Source organism: Cladophialophora bantiana (genome assembly GCF_000835475.1).
Source record: "Cladophialophora bantiana CBS 173.52 unplaced genomic scaffold supercont1.4, whole genome shotgun sequence".
Lineage (NCBI taxonomy): Eukaryota > Fungi > Ascomycota > Eurotiomycetes > Chaetothyriales > Herpotrichiellaceae > Cladophialophora > Cladophialophora bantiana.
The window spans coordinates 1,702,401-1,713,464 of NW_015971578.1; the positions used below are offsets into that span (position 1 = coordinate 1,702,401).

The 11,064-nt window shown below is 52.0% G+C and overlaps 6 protein-coding genes across 6 annotated transcripts; 4 read left to right on the forward strand and 2 right to left on the reverse strand.

Moving 5' to 3' along the window:
- Positions 1–227: 227 nt before the first annotated feature.
- On the reverse strand, positions 228–1,537 carry Z519_03387 (uncharacterized protein; the record flags this gene model as incomplete). Its single annotated transcript, XM_016761137.1, has 3 exons — positions 228–784; positions 868–1,287; positions 1,336–1,537. The coding sequence occupies 3 exons, from the start codon at positions 1,535–1,537 to the stop codon at positions 228–230; spliced, it is 1,179 nt and encodes a 392-aa protein (XP_016622987.1).
- A 108-nt stretch (positions 1,538–1,645) lies between these two features.
- Z519_03388 (uncharacterized protein) lies at positions 1,646–1,984 on the reverse strand (the record flags this gene model as incomplete). Its single annotated transcript, XM_016761138.1, has 1 exon — positions 1,646–1,984. One exon carries the CDS (start codon positions 1,982–1,984, stop codon positions 1,646–1,648), a length of 339 nt encoding a protein of 112 aa, XP_016622988.1.
- Positions 1,985–2,813: 829 nt separating this feature from the next.
- Positions 2,814–5,212, forward strand: Z519_03389 (uncharacterized protein; the record flags this gene model as incomplete). Its single annotated transcript, XM_016761139.1, has 7 exons — positions 2,814–2,881; positions 2,972–3,001; positions 3,061–3,075; positions 3,133–3,441; positions 3,491–3,928; positions 3,987–4,252; positions 4,314–5,212. 7 exons carry the CDS (start codon positions 2,814–2,816, stop codon positions 5,210–5,212), a joined length of 2,025 nt encoding a protein of 674 aa, XP_016622989.1.
- A 692-nt stretch (positions 5,213–5,904) lies between these two features.
- Positions 5,905–7,479, forward strand: Z519_03390 (precorrin 3B synthase CobZ; the record flags this gene model as incomplete). Its single annotated transcript, XM_016761140.1, has 1 exon — positions 5,905–7,479. One exon carries the CDS (start codon positions 5,905–5,907, stop codon positions 7,477–7,479), a length of 1,575 nt encoding a protein of 524 aa, XP_016622990.1.
- Positions 7,480–8,118: 639 nt separating this feature from the next.
- Positions 8,119–9,557, forward strand: Z519_03391 (protein btn1; the record flags this gene model as incomplete). Its single annotated transcript, XM_016761141.1, has 2 exons — positions 8,119–8,233; positions 8,338–9,557. The coding sequence occupies 2 exons, from the start codon at positions 8,119–8,121 to the stop codon at positions 9,555–9,557; spliced, it is 1,335 nt and encodes a 444-aa protein (XP_016622991.1).
- Positions 9,558–10,446: 889 nt separating this feature from the next.
- Z519_03392 (uncharacterized protein) lies at positions 10,447–10,708 on the forward strand (the record flags this gene model as incomplete). Its single annotated transcript, XM_016761142.1, has 2 exons — positions 10,447–10,597; positions 10,650–10,708. The coding sequence occupies 2 exons, from the start codon at positions 10,447–10,449 to the stop codon at positions 10,706–10,708; spliced, it is 210 nt and encodes a 69-aa protein (XP_016622992.1).
- Between the last annotated feature and the right edge of the window lie 356 nt (positions 10,709–11,064).

The window sequence follows — 11,064 nt, forward strand, 5'->3', positions numbered from 1 at the left end:
AGAGAGCAGTAAGAAAGGTGATCGATGTTGATTGCATTTCTCTGTGCAGACAAATAGCTAGTTTTTCTTCCGCTTTTCTCTGGGTCTTGTTGGTCAACGACACAGATATCGACTATATTGCCTCCTAGTGCCCCCAGCGGCGACATACTACCGTTTCAGGGTCAGTTGAATCCATCAAGCCTTTGAATAGAGCACCTGTGGTTCGCTGCCCATTCCGTCGAATCCCATTACAAAATATACCTGAAAGCTAGATGCTGGTCGCCCTCGTCCTCCAAGCTCCGTTCAAAGTGTGGATGGAGCTCGCCAGAGGAACGGTAACGCTCCATCTCCGCTTCCTTGCGCTTGTTCTGATAGCTCATCCAGAAGATATTCGACGTGGCCATGATGATGGCAACAAGTAGCATACCCAGGACGATGGAATGTCCCTTGACGAAGCGCGGTGGATGGTCGTAAACGTGCGTGCCCATAATGGAGAAACATTGTCCGAAGACCTCAGCCATGGCCCAGGTAGTGCCGCGCTTGGTGAAGCCGCAGGTGTTGATGCCGAGCCACGACGTCAGCAGGATCACGCTCGGGTACAGACCAGCTGTGATCAGGCAGGTGGCGAAGATCAAGACCGGGACGGAGCGCACGGAAAGGAGTATTATGTAGCCAGCGCAAGAGACTGAGAGGGTGACGATGAGAAACGGGCCTTTGGTGTTGTATCTGTCGGATAGGAAGCAAATTGCAATCAGGAAGATAGCAGCGCAGGCGTATGGAATCACGGTGAAAAGTTGTGCCTTGTCTACAGTGGGTGTATTTGATTAGCAGCTGGTTCGACGAGACAAATAGAAGGAAGATTGAGAGATGGGAGGAAACCTGTCGTACCTGCAGAGTAGCCGAAAGACCGAACAAAAGTTGGGAGGAAATTGCCGACGGATGCAATACCAAGGGACACGCCGGCGTTGATGACTGCGAGCATCCAGGATTTGGGATCCTTCAGACATTTCCAGATCTGCCTCACATCAAGGTTGGCTCCAGTGGTGTTATAGTCCTTAGACCTCTCAATCGCAAGTTTGAGATCGACCTCACTCAACAGCCATGTCTTTAACTGTTTCATACGGTCGGCAAAGTTGGGGAAGACCAAGATGACAGTTATGCCCACCACCACCGCCATGATGCCTTCGATGATGAAAAGCCATCTCCATGGTTCGAGCCCAGTGCTCTCGAGAGTTAGATGCTTCAGAATGCCGTAGGATATGAGGCCGGAAAATGCGCCGGCAATGGTTGCAGCAGAATAAAAGACAGCTAATTCAACATGTCAGATCGGCCGGGCTAGCTTATTGAACGACTCACCACTTCGGGAAGCAATCTCATTTCTCTTGTACCAAAAGGATAGGTAAAGACCCAAGCCCTGAATGAAAGCTTGAGCACACCCGACCAGAATTCTCAGGACCAGGACAGTAGCGTAATTCTGGGCACCGCCAATACCAGTGCAGAAGGCGCCAAAAGTCAAGACACCGCCGCCGATCAAGGCGGGCGCTGTCACCCAGGGCATTCTGAGACAGATGTTTCCCGGCAACATGCAAATGATGTAGCCAACAAAAAACATGGTCTGTTGGCACGAGCGTCGAGGAAGAATTGTTAGTTATGGTGGGTTCATGTGTCAAAACATGGGGTTAGGAGCACCTGCCAGACAATTATAGAATTGATTTGGTGTGAGAGACAGATCTTCTTCTAAGCCCATCAGACGGGCATTGCCAATGCAGTTTCGGTCGAGGTAGGCGACGAAAAAGATGAGGGAGGCCAGTGGAATGAGGATCAGATCCAGCCTGTGGACGAGCCTTTTCTCCGCTTTCTGCTGGATCTGGCCAAGTTGAGCATGTCCAGCGAAGGCATTATTGTTCTTGGAGGGAGGGCGGTGATACTCTGCTGCGTCTTCGAGCATCTCAATGTTGGTGCCAGTCTCCTGCTTGGTAAAACTGGAGGCGGCTTGGTCCTGCATGCTGGATGATGCTGGAGTGACTTATCCTTTGTCCAGCCAGGAAGTGCAGGCAGCTCTTGAGTTTTGAAGCTTTGTGAGATGTAAGATGGACAAAAAGGCAGACGACGGGGGATGCGTATGTGAGTAAACTCCTACGGAAAAGGGGGATCTTTATACTCGACCACCTTCAAGATGCCCAGGCTGAGGTCACTTAGCATGTCCGATATCTTGGAATCCCCCGAGTCTCCGGATACCCCAGAATATACCACCTGGCAGTCCCCGCGACATACCTTTTCCGGGTTTGGGATAACCCAGCGCCCCGGTAGGAGGTAGGGGGCCTTGTCGGACTAGTCATAGGGAATGTGTTAGTCAGAGGTCGTCGCCTTCAACGCCGACAGAACTGTATACACGCCAAGGATGCTGATCGGCCCGGTATGCGGCATTGAGCCTGATTGGCTCCAAGCACCTGCCAGCCTTGGCCGGCCTAGGGATCTCCACCATCCGCATTGACCCCCCTTTTCTCTCGGTCGCTGTCACTCTCCTTCCTCTCTCCTCCCTCAAACAAACCTAGTATTGTATTATTGGGTCACCAACCGTTCGTTGCTTCGTCCTCCCAAAATTGTCTGTTAGACTTTTCCAGACTCTTCACCCACAAGGTTCCACGGCATTTTGCTGGAACAAAACATCCCCACTTCCTTCCAATTAGCAGCCGTTTTCAGCAGTGCCAGATCAGAACTGAGAACTGAGGATGTAGCAATGGACGCTCAGTTGAGCAGTTCCAACCCAGCTTTTGTGACTGGCACAGCCTCACTAGTACGCATAGCATCACGTGGCAACAACCAGCCGGCTCATGGGCAAAGTCGTCCAGCACCAACAAAGCGCAAGCGAGTCGCCTGCAGGGAATGCCGCCAAGGAAAGGTGAGTGGTGCATCCTAGCCTTCGTGCAAGTTCCAGGCTACTACCTGGAACCTAGTGTCGTGTCCCGAGAACTGACCTGCTCTTCGCCAGTTACGGTGCGAGAGCTCAAGTCTCCAGCAAGTCTGCACTCGCTGTCGAGGTCTCGGGTTGTCGTGTGTCTATGACACTGACTATAAAAGACACAATAAACGCGTGTAGGTCATAGTGTCCATTCCCAAAGGCACCTGCCATGGAGCGGCTAATGGAAACAGGAAGCTGCGAGAACTCACGGAAGAAGTCGAACGACTACGAGCAGCACGACCTCAGATTATACACGAATCCCCGCCAGTACTTGACGATTCCTGCTCACCGCTGGACTGTGAAGGAGCAATTGGCCCTGTGCCAAACTCCTGTGAATCTCGTACTGGTCCGGTGGCCTCGGTCTCCCCACCTGTCTTGAGGGACTCACAATCTCACGAACCTCGCGTTCTGGCTCAAGTGAAATTGCTCCCAGCTGTCAAGCCGCAGACACTCGGAAATGTGACGGTCTCGCCTGGTCAGATAGACAGGTTTTTTCAGATGTGAGTATGCACCAAATAAATAAGACATGGGCTCACATGGTGAATGGAGATTCTTTTCCCAATATAATCCATTTATGCCCGTCGTTGAGGCAGACGGCTCACCTGACGATTATTATGCAAATTCTCCGTTGCTTTTCTGGGCCATCATTGCCATCGCTTCCAGAAGAGATGAAGAGGAACCCACCATGCTCACTAGCCTTTCACAAGCTGTGCAAGGCCTGCTGTGGCAGACGGTTCCCAAAGTTCCGCATTCTCGCCTCGAACTGAAGGCCATGATCTTGATCTGCCTCTGGCCATTCCCAACCTCTTCCATGACCACCGATTCTTCCTTCATATTGGCATCCGTTGCAAAGACTAGCGCAATGCACATTGGACTACACAAACCGTATTTCGTGCAAGACTTTTCACGAGTTAAGTGTCGGTTCAGTGCCGAAGAATTGAGGGACGCCCTTCTCGTGTGGTCAGGATGCTTCATAGCGGCTGAAAAGTACTTACCACCTATTTGTCTCTTTCCCGGTCTATCATCCATCTAACATGGTCTACAGCATAACGACCTACATTGGCCAGTTTCCTTTATTTGTCACTGATGCCACACTCGACATGATATGCACTTCCGACAACCACGGTGATCTCCCTGTAGAGATTTATCATATGGTTCTGATAACACGATTTTGCAATCGCTTCCACAGAGTTATGGCGAGCCGAGAAAGACGAATGGTCAGTCTTGGAGAGAATGATAGCGGAGTACTGCTCCCTCTATACGAGTCCGAATTGAAAGATCTCCGATGTGTGCTTGGACCGGAATTATCGAGTGAGTCACATCTCCGCAGGCTCTGAGTGACCCTCGCAAAAATACTCTAACTGAGACACAGAGACGAACGAAATCGTATTTCTCTACGCCACACTTCAGCTCCGGAGTTACTATTTCCTAGAACGCACTCACCAAGCAGGACAGAAAGAACATATTCTTAAAGCATATCGGGCGGCGCTCAATCTCATTTGGAAATGTCAGGAGAGAGAAGGGCATTGTAGGCTGTTGACCTGTGGTCCGATGATATTCACCCGTGCTCTTTCTGATGCCTGTAATATTGCCCTGAAAGTCCTTCGAGGTGGCTACTATTCGCAGTTTGTTGATGTGGACGAGGGACGCAAAGCATTCAATCTTGGGGTGAGCCTGGTTCGGAAGTGCTCTATTGAAGACAACGATCTACCAGGAAGATATTCAAAGATGCTTGCACAACTTTGGGGGACCACAACGGAACCCGCTGATCTACAACCGGGGCTCAAGGTGAGAAGTCGCTTAGGCGCTAGTCTGCTTCATGATACCCTTTGGAGATGGAGAGAAAAGTTTGGAGGGCAGTCTTCCAGCAGACCCGCCACATCCTCACAAAACCAGAGCCAGGGCCCTTCTTCGCCTGTCTCATTTGACATAAATGCTGGTGGCAACACAGATGCCACCTGCGCTCAAAGAACCGAGGGACAACCCCTTAACCCGAATGTTTCCATTGCTCAGACTGATGCACCTCAAAAAGGCACCAAGGCCCCGATTTTATCACGCTCCACATCAGCATGGCTGGAAGAGTTTGGAGAGATGGATATGGGCTTAGTTGATGAGAATAATAACGAGTGGTTTTGGGACGAAGGAGGACTCTCAACTTTGATTGCTACAAACTTGGACGGCATGGAACTGCACTCGGATTACAGCGGCAACAGCAACGAGAACAATAGCCTTCCGACCAACAACAGCCCCTTGTTCTGTGCAAAGATTTGAACAGAATGTGTCTTCGTTGATGGATGCAGGATATCTTTGCAGTCATTGCAATTTCAGTGTCCAAGCGTAGAGAAGACAGTGGCCGGAAAAGTGTTGCTGTAGTCTCATGATATACACGTTGAAACAGGTTTACTCCCGGCTACAAGGAGTCCAATGCGATGGTCCGAATTTGATATCAGGGGAGCCCAGACTCTCTTAGTCCTTCCTGCCTGCTGGGCAAGAGCTCGTTCGCCACTACCGATAAATACATCTTCGGGGGGTATGCAACGGGTATTCAAGCCTCACTACCCTATACATTCCGGTAGCGGTCCGCATCGCGGCTGCAAACCTGTCCGTGTAGCTCTCGAATACAGGCCGCACCGCGGCCAGGAGTCAAGGTCCCGAGCCAGTCGGTTTAGGCCTACCAGCAGGGGGCTAATGTCTTTTTTTTTTTTTTCTAGTGATATTGATCAATCCACTGTCGGTTCCACTCTGAGGCGCAATGTGCTCCTTAGCATTCCCCGAGGCCAAAGCAAAGCGGATTGAATGAAGGAGCTATATACGGAGAAACTAGGTGATACCGAATTTCCATTGAAAAGCTCAAGTTCTATAAACTCAAGCAGCATGACCATTCAATTCCAAGCCGATTTCATAATCATACAGAAGTCGAACAGTTTACACGGACCGCTTGTGAGGACTGTAATTGATCCGTCATGGGAAGCGCGACGCCTGCAAACATTGCAGCATCTGTCCACACCTTCGATGTCATTGTCGTAGGCGGCGGCAATGCGGCCCTCGCAGCGGCCATCTCAGCACATGACAGTGGCGCCCGCGTGCTTGTCCTAGAAGCTGCCCCCAAGGAAGAACGTGGCGGCAACAGTCGCTTCGCAGGCACAGTCTTCCGGGCACCGCACAAGGGGTTGGAACATGTCAAGACCCTGCTGTGTGAAGAGGCCATGGACGACACGAAGCTCTGTACCATTGGTCCCTACACCGAAGAAATGTACTTCGAAGATCTTTCCAAGGCCTCCCACGGCCGTCTGGACAAGGATATCGCTGAGGTCTTGGTCAAGCAGGGCTGGGAAACTCTGGAATGGATGAAGTCCAAGGGTCACAAGTGGGAGTTGATGATAAGGAAGTACCTCAACGTTGACAATCTTGCGGCCAGAGGGGAGATTATCCACGTGAACGCCGGCGCCGCCATCATGGCCGTCGGTGGCGGTGTAGGTCTCACCGATGCATGGTGGACCGCAGCTGAGAGCCTCGTGCCTGAAGGGAGAATGACCCTCTGGTATGAGAGCCCGGCACACGACCTCATCGCCACTGGAGATACAGTGCACGGAGTCAAAGTCCGGCACCGCGAGGGCTTCACCGACGTCTATGGCAAGGTGGTTCTCGCCAGCGGTGGCTTTTCATCTAACCCGGCAATGCGCCGCCAATACCTTGGAGAAGGCTGGGACCTGGTTCTCGTGCGTGGGACCAAATACAACATGGGCACGATGCTCAACCGCGCCATTGCCGCAGGTGCTCGTCCTGCCGGACACTGGGGTGCTGCCCATGCCTCTCCCCAGGACGCTAATGGCCCTCTGACGGGTGATATCAACGTCTCCGTGCATATGCCGCGGTACGCGTACACGTACGGCATCACTGTCAACATCAATGGAGAGAGATTCTTTGACGAGGGGGAAGACGACTTTGGCAAGACGTACGCAAAGACCGGCAAGAAGATTGCCGATCAGCCCGAAGCCCGGGCCTTCCAAATCTTTGACCAGCAGACCATCCACCTACTGCCAAAGCGATACCAGACCGCGACACCCATCTACGCCGATACGATCCAAGAACTCGCTCGGAAGATGGGCGTCAATGCCACCGGCCTGCTGAAGACAGTCGAGACCTTCAACGCTGCCTGCTCTGGAGACGTCGGTAAATTTAACCCCACTAAGTTGGATGGACTAAGCACGTCTCTCGCGGCGAAGCTGCCATTTCCCAAGACAAATTGGGCCACCAGGATCGAGAAGGCACCCTTTGTCGCCTACGCGGTGGCTTGTGGTATCACCTTCACATATGGGGGTATCGCCACAGACGTCGGGGCCCGCGTACTCAACAACGAGGGACGGCCGATGCCCGGGCTCTGGGCCACGGGTGAGATTGTTGGCGGTCTCTTCTATCACAACTACCCAGGGGGATCCGGATTGACCAAGGGCGCTGTCTTTGGCCGTATCGCCGGTCGTGAGGCCGCTGCCGCAGCTCTAAGGGAGTGCAAGGCGGTCAACTCAAATGGCGCATGAGGGGCTCCGTATTTTTTTCAATCTCTGATCAGATTTGGTCTTCAGACTTGACCTTGATTGCAATGATTTGTGGCAGGCTTCTAGACACACATCCCAGATAATTGTCTATACCGTATATGAGGTCTATTGCCAAAGTTGCACGGATCTTGTTTATCCAAACACGGATTTCTTTTCTCGCGCTATATGTTGATTCTGTTGATGAGGTTATGGGATGCCGAGCTCAGGTACAGGAGCGCTCCGTATCTTCGCAATGGACAGAAGCCACCCTGGTCACCGTGGCGGGCAGGCAAGGCTGAGCCGAAATTGAACCGACTTTAATAGATTGGAATAAAGCGTCCAAAGGTGGACACCAAGGCAGGGAAGTCACAGCCTTGTAGGTTTCAGTCAGCAATCGATATCTCCTGGATCACGTGAGTAGCTGAACAGATAGGGCGGCGAGCCTTCGTCCCTAAATAGGTGAGTCGGGTGTACTGGGTAATTAAATGTCGCCAGCCTTGACATGCCACAGACCACCACGGAGTCCACCGTGACGCACCTTATCTCGAGCAGTGTTGTAACGCACTACAGCATTCGCAACGTCCCCGTCCATGTTCAGGACAGCCTCTGTCTATGGCGAAATAGTCTCGACCTCCAGACTAGATGGCACTGCCTCTCCCCGGCTCTCCTTCGTCTTCATGGGCGATTTTCATCGGACGCCTCAAGCAAACCTTCAGCGGTGCTGACCCTAGGGTCTGTGTCGCTTTCTGGCTCTTTGGTAAGTCCTCCCGTGTTGAATCGGGCGCAATACTATCATTGTGTACTCCAATTTCGTCAACACGAGTCAAAAGCTTGTCATATGCAGAGACTAAAGATGCGTAGGACTGATCAACAATGTCCTCTACGTGATCATCCTCTCCGCAGCCCTTGACCTCGTCGGTCCCGATGTCCCCAAAGGAGTCGTCCTTCTTGCCGACGTGATCCCTTCGTTTGGGGTCAAACTGTGCGCCCCGTACTTCATTCATGTTGTCCCCTACTCGATCCGAATCCTGGTCTTTGTGGCTCTGTCAGTGGTGGGCATGTTGTTGATCGCCCTGACACCCGGTTACACAGATGGGGGAACAATAACCACTAAATTGGCCGGGGTGGTTCTGGCATCATTGAGCAGCGGCGGAGGTGAATTGAGCTTTCTAGGTCTCGTTCATTACTATGGTCCTTTCGGGCTCGCAGCGTGGGGGAGTGGCACTGGGGGTGCTGGATTGATAGGAGCCGGAGCATATGCCCTCGCGACCACAACCCTCGGTCTCAGTGTCGGCACAACCTTATTGGCTTCCGCCTGCCTACCAGCCGTTATGCTGGTGAGCTTCTTCCTTGTCCTCCCTTTAGAGACCCTTCGGTCACAATCCAGGAGACACCACCACGGCGGCAATGCACTACTGTTTCGGGATGACGACAATGTCGACCAAGAGCAAAGAGAGGGGCTTCTTTCCTCGCCAGATGCCGCTAAGCCGCCTTTTTCCATGAAATCCAAGATGTCTGCTTGGTCATTGTTCAAATATAATTTGACCCGAGCCAAAGGGCTATTCTTCCCATACATGCTACCCCTACTCATGGTATACGTGGCCGAGTATACCATCAACCAGGGGGTGTCGCCGACTCTTCTGTTTCCCCTCGAGAGGAGCCCTTTCAAACATTTCCGAGCCTTTTACCCGACCTATAATGCGATATACCAAGCAGGGGTATTCATATCTCGGTCCTCGACGCCATTTCTCCGCATTCACAATTTATATCTGCCGTCGTTCTTGCAAGTGGTCAACTTGATCATCTTGACCCTACATGCGCTGTTCGACTTCATCCCAAATGTGTATATGATCTTTGCAATTATTTTCTGGGAAGGCTTATTGGGCGGCCTAGTCTACGTCAACACTTTTGCCGAGATCAGCGAAACGGTATCCAAAGAGGACCGCGAATTTTCCTTGTCGGCAACCACGGTCAGCGACTCGGGTGGCATTTGTATTGCCGGGTTCATCGGCATGGCGTTTGAAGTGTGGTTATGCAACTGGCAAGTTCAACACGGGAAAGATTATTGTAAGAAGTTGTGACGCAAGTCAGAAAGGGTATGGAATGGGTAGGTCGGTCTTACTTTGACGAACTTGTACCGTGATGCTTGTCCTGGATATGCCATTTTGTATACTGAGTGGCCGATTAGGCGGCAGGCGTATTTGACTTGTTTTGAGGGACCTGGGTTAGAACCATTCCTGTCATTCTCGAAGATGAACTCAATTATATGCGATCTTAGCCACAAACCACTATTATCATGGTCCATCCATCCCAGCGTCAGACCAGAACTAAACTTCATAAGATCATGACGACTGATACTCAGCACAGGACGCACACTAACTCTGTGGGCTCGTCCGATGCCGCGCCGCAGCGGTAGAAAACATAGAGCTCCTTTCCAGGTTGCTGAAGGGTTTTGTGCTCAATACTGACTACGTCTCACCATTTGTCCACCACTCTTTTTCTCAGACTGCTTAGCGATAAGCTCGAGGGTTGCGTTCTGTTTGAGTACAGGCCTACGTATCTTATACGCGCCATTGTCCTCTTTCACCGCCAATGGACATGACCGACTCGCTTGTTAGCAACGTTCCTCGTACTGGGGTATTGGCCAAGAAGCACGAGTACAAAAAGAAAGAAACATCGACATCGCGATGTGGCATGGAGAGTTCAGCTTCGCTTAGCACGCGACGGAGCAACGAGCAGAGACACCCATCGTGGGATCTGTGCTGCGCAACGAATCAAATCCGGGATCGCAGGCGACCGGGGGTCGGAGAATTCAGCCATTGTGGCGCAAGCCAACGAGATGGATCTCAGGCGCGGCAACCGAGACAGAGTCAGAATCTCGAGAACAGGATGGTATGATCGGGCGAGCTGTGACGACGGACGCAGACCTCCCTTCCATACCGGAGAAATTACATTGTCTGACACCCCAACATGGTGGGCTTGATGACACGCGACTACTGCGACCACACCCTCATCGTCAGCACCACGGACAATCGAGAGTTTGGAGGAAGGGGGCAAGCAACAGAAAACAGCCGATTTGGTGATCGACATGATTATAATGATGACGATGATACAGGACCAGGTACGTGTGTTTGAGTGAATATGCAAAATGCTGTGCTTTGTGAGATTGTCAGCGTCCAAGGCCTCGATGCTGTACCAATGGGAGGGGAGATATATTTACTCCGGAGGGTAGTCTTGGGGTGGTCCAACCCAATGCGTGCCATTCCGTGCACGTTCCCCAAGTTCCCGCAGACCCCCTGGTGCCCCTAGTTTTGTCAGCGTGCAGACGCTGGAATGTCATGCAACCCACAGAAGCAGCCACGAGCAGCAGCTTAGACACATGTCGAAGATCAAACACCGGACAGCAATCCCAAAGAAGCGATCTATCAGCTATATTAAGTACGAGAACACAGTGTTTCCGACACGAGGATGTGGCCTTCGTCGCGTACCGCGTACCGCCTTCAAACCGCATACCGCATACCGCATACCACATTGCCCACCGCCTCCCCCCAAACGACAGGGACCCTGGCCAGGGCCCAGAACCCTTGC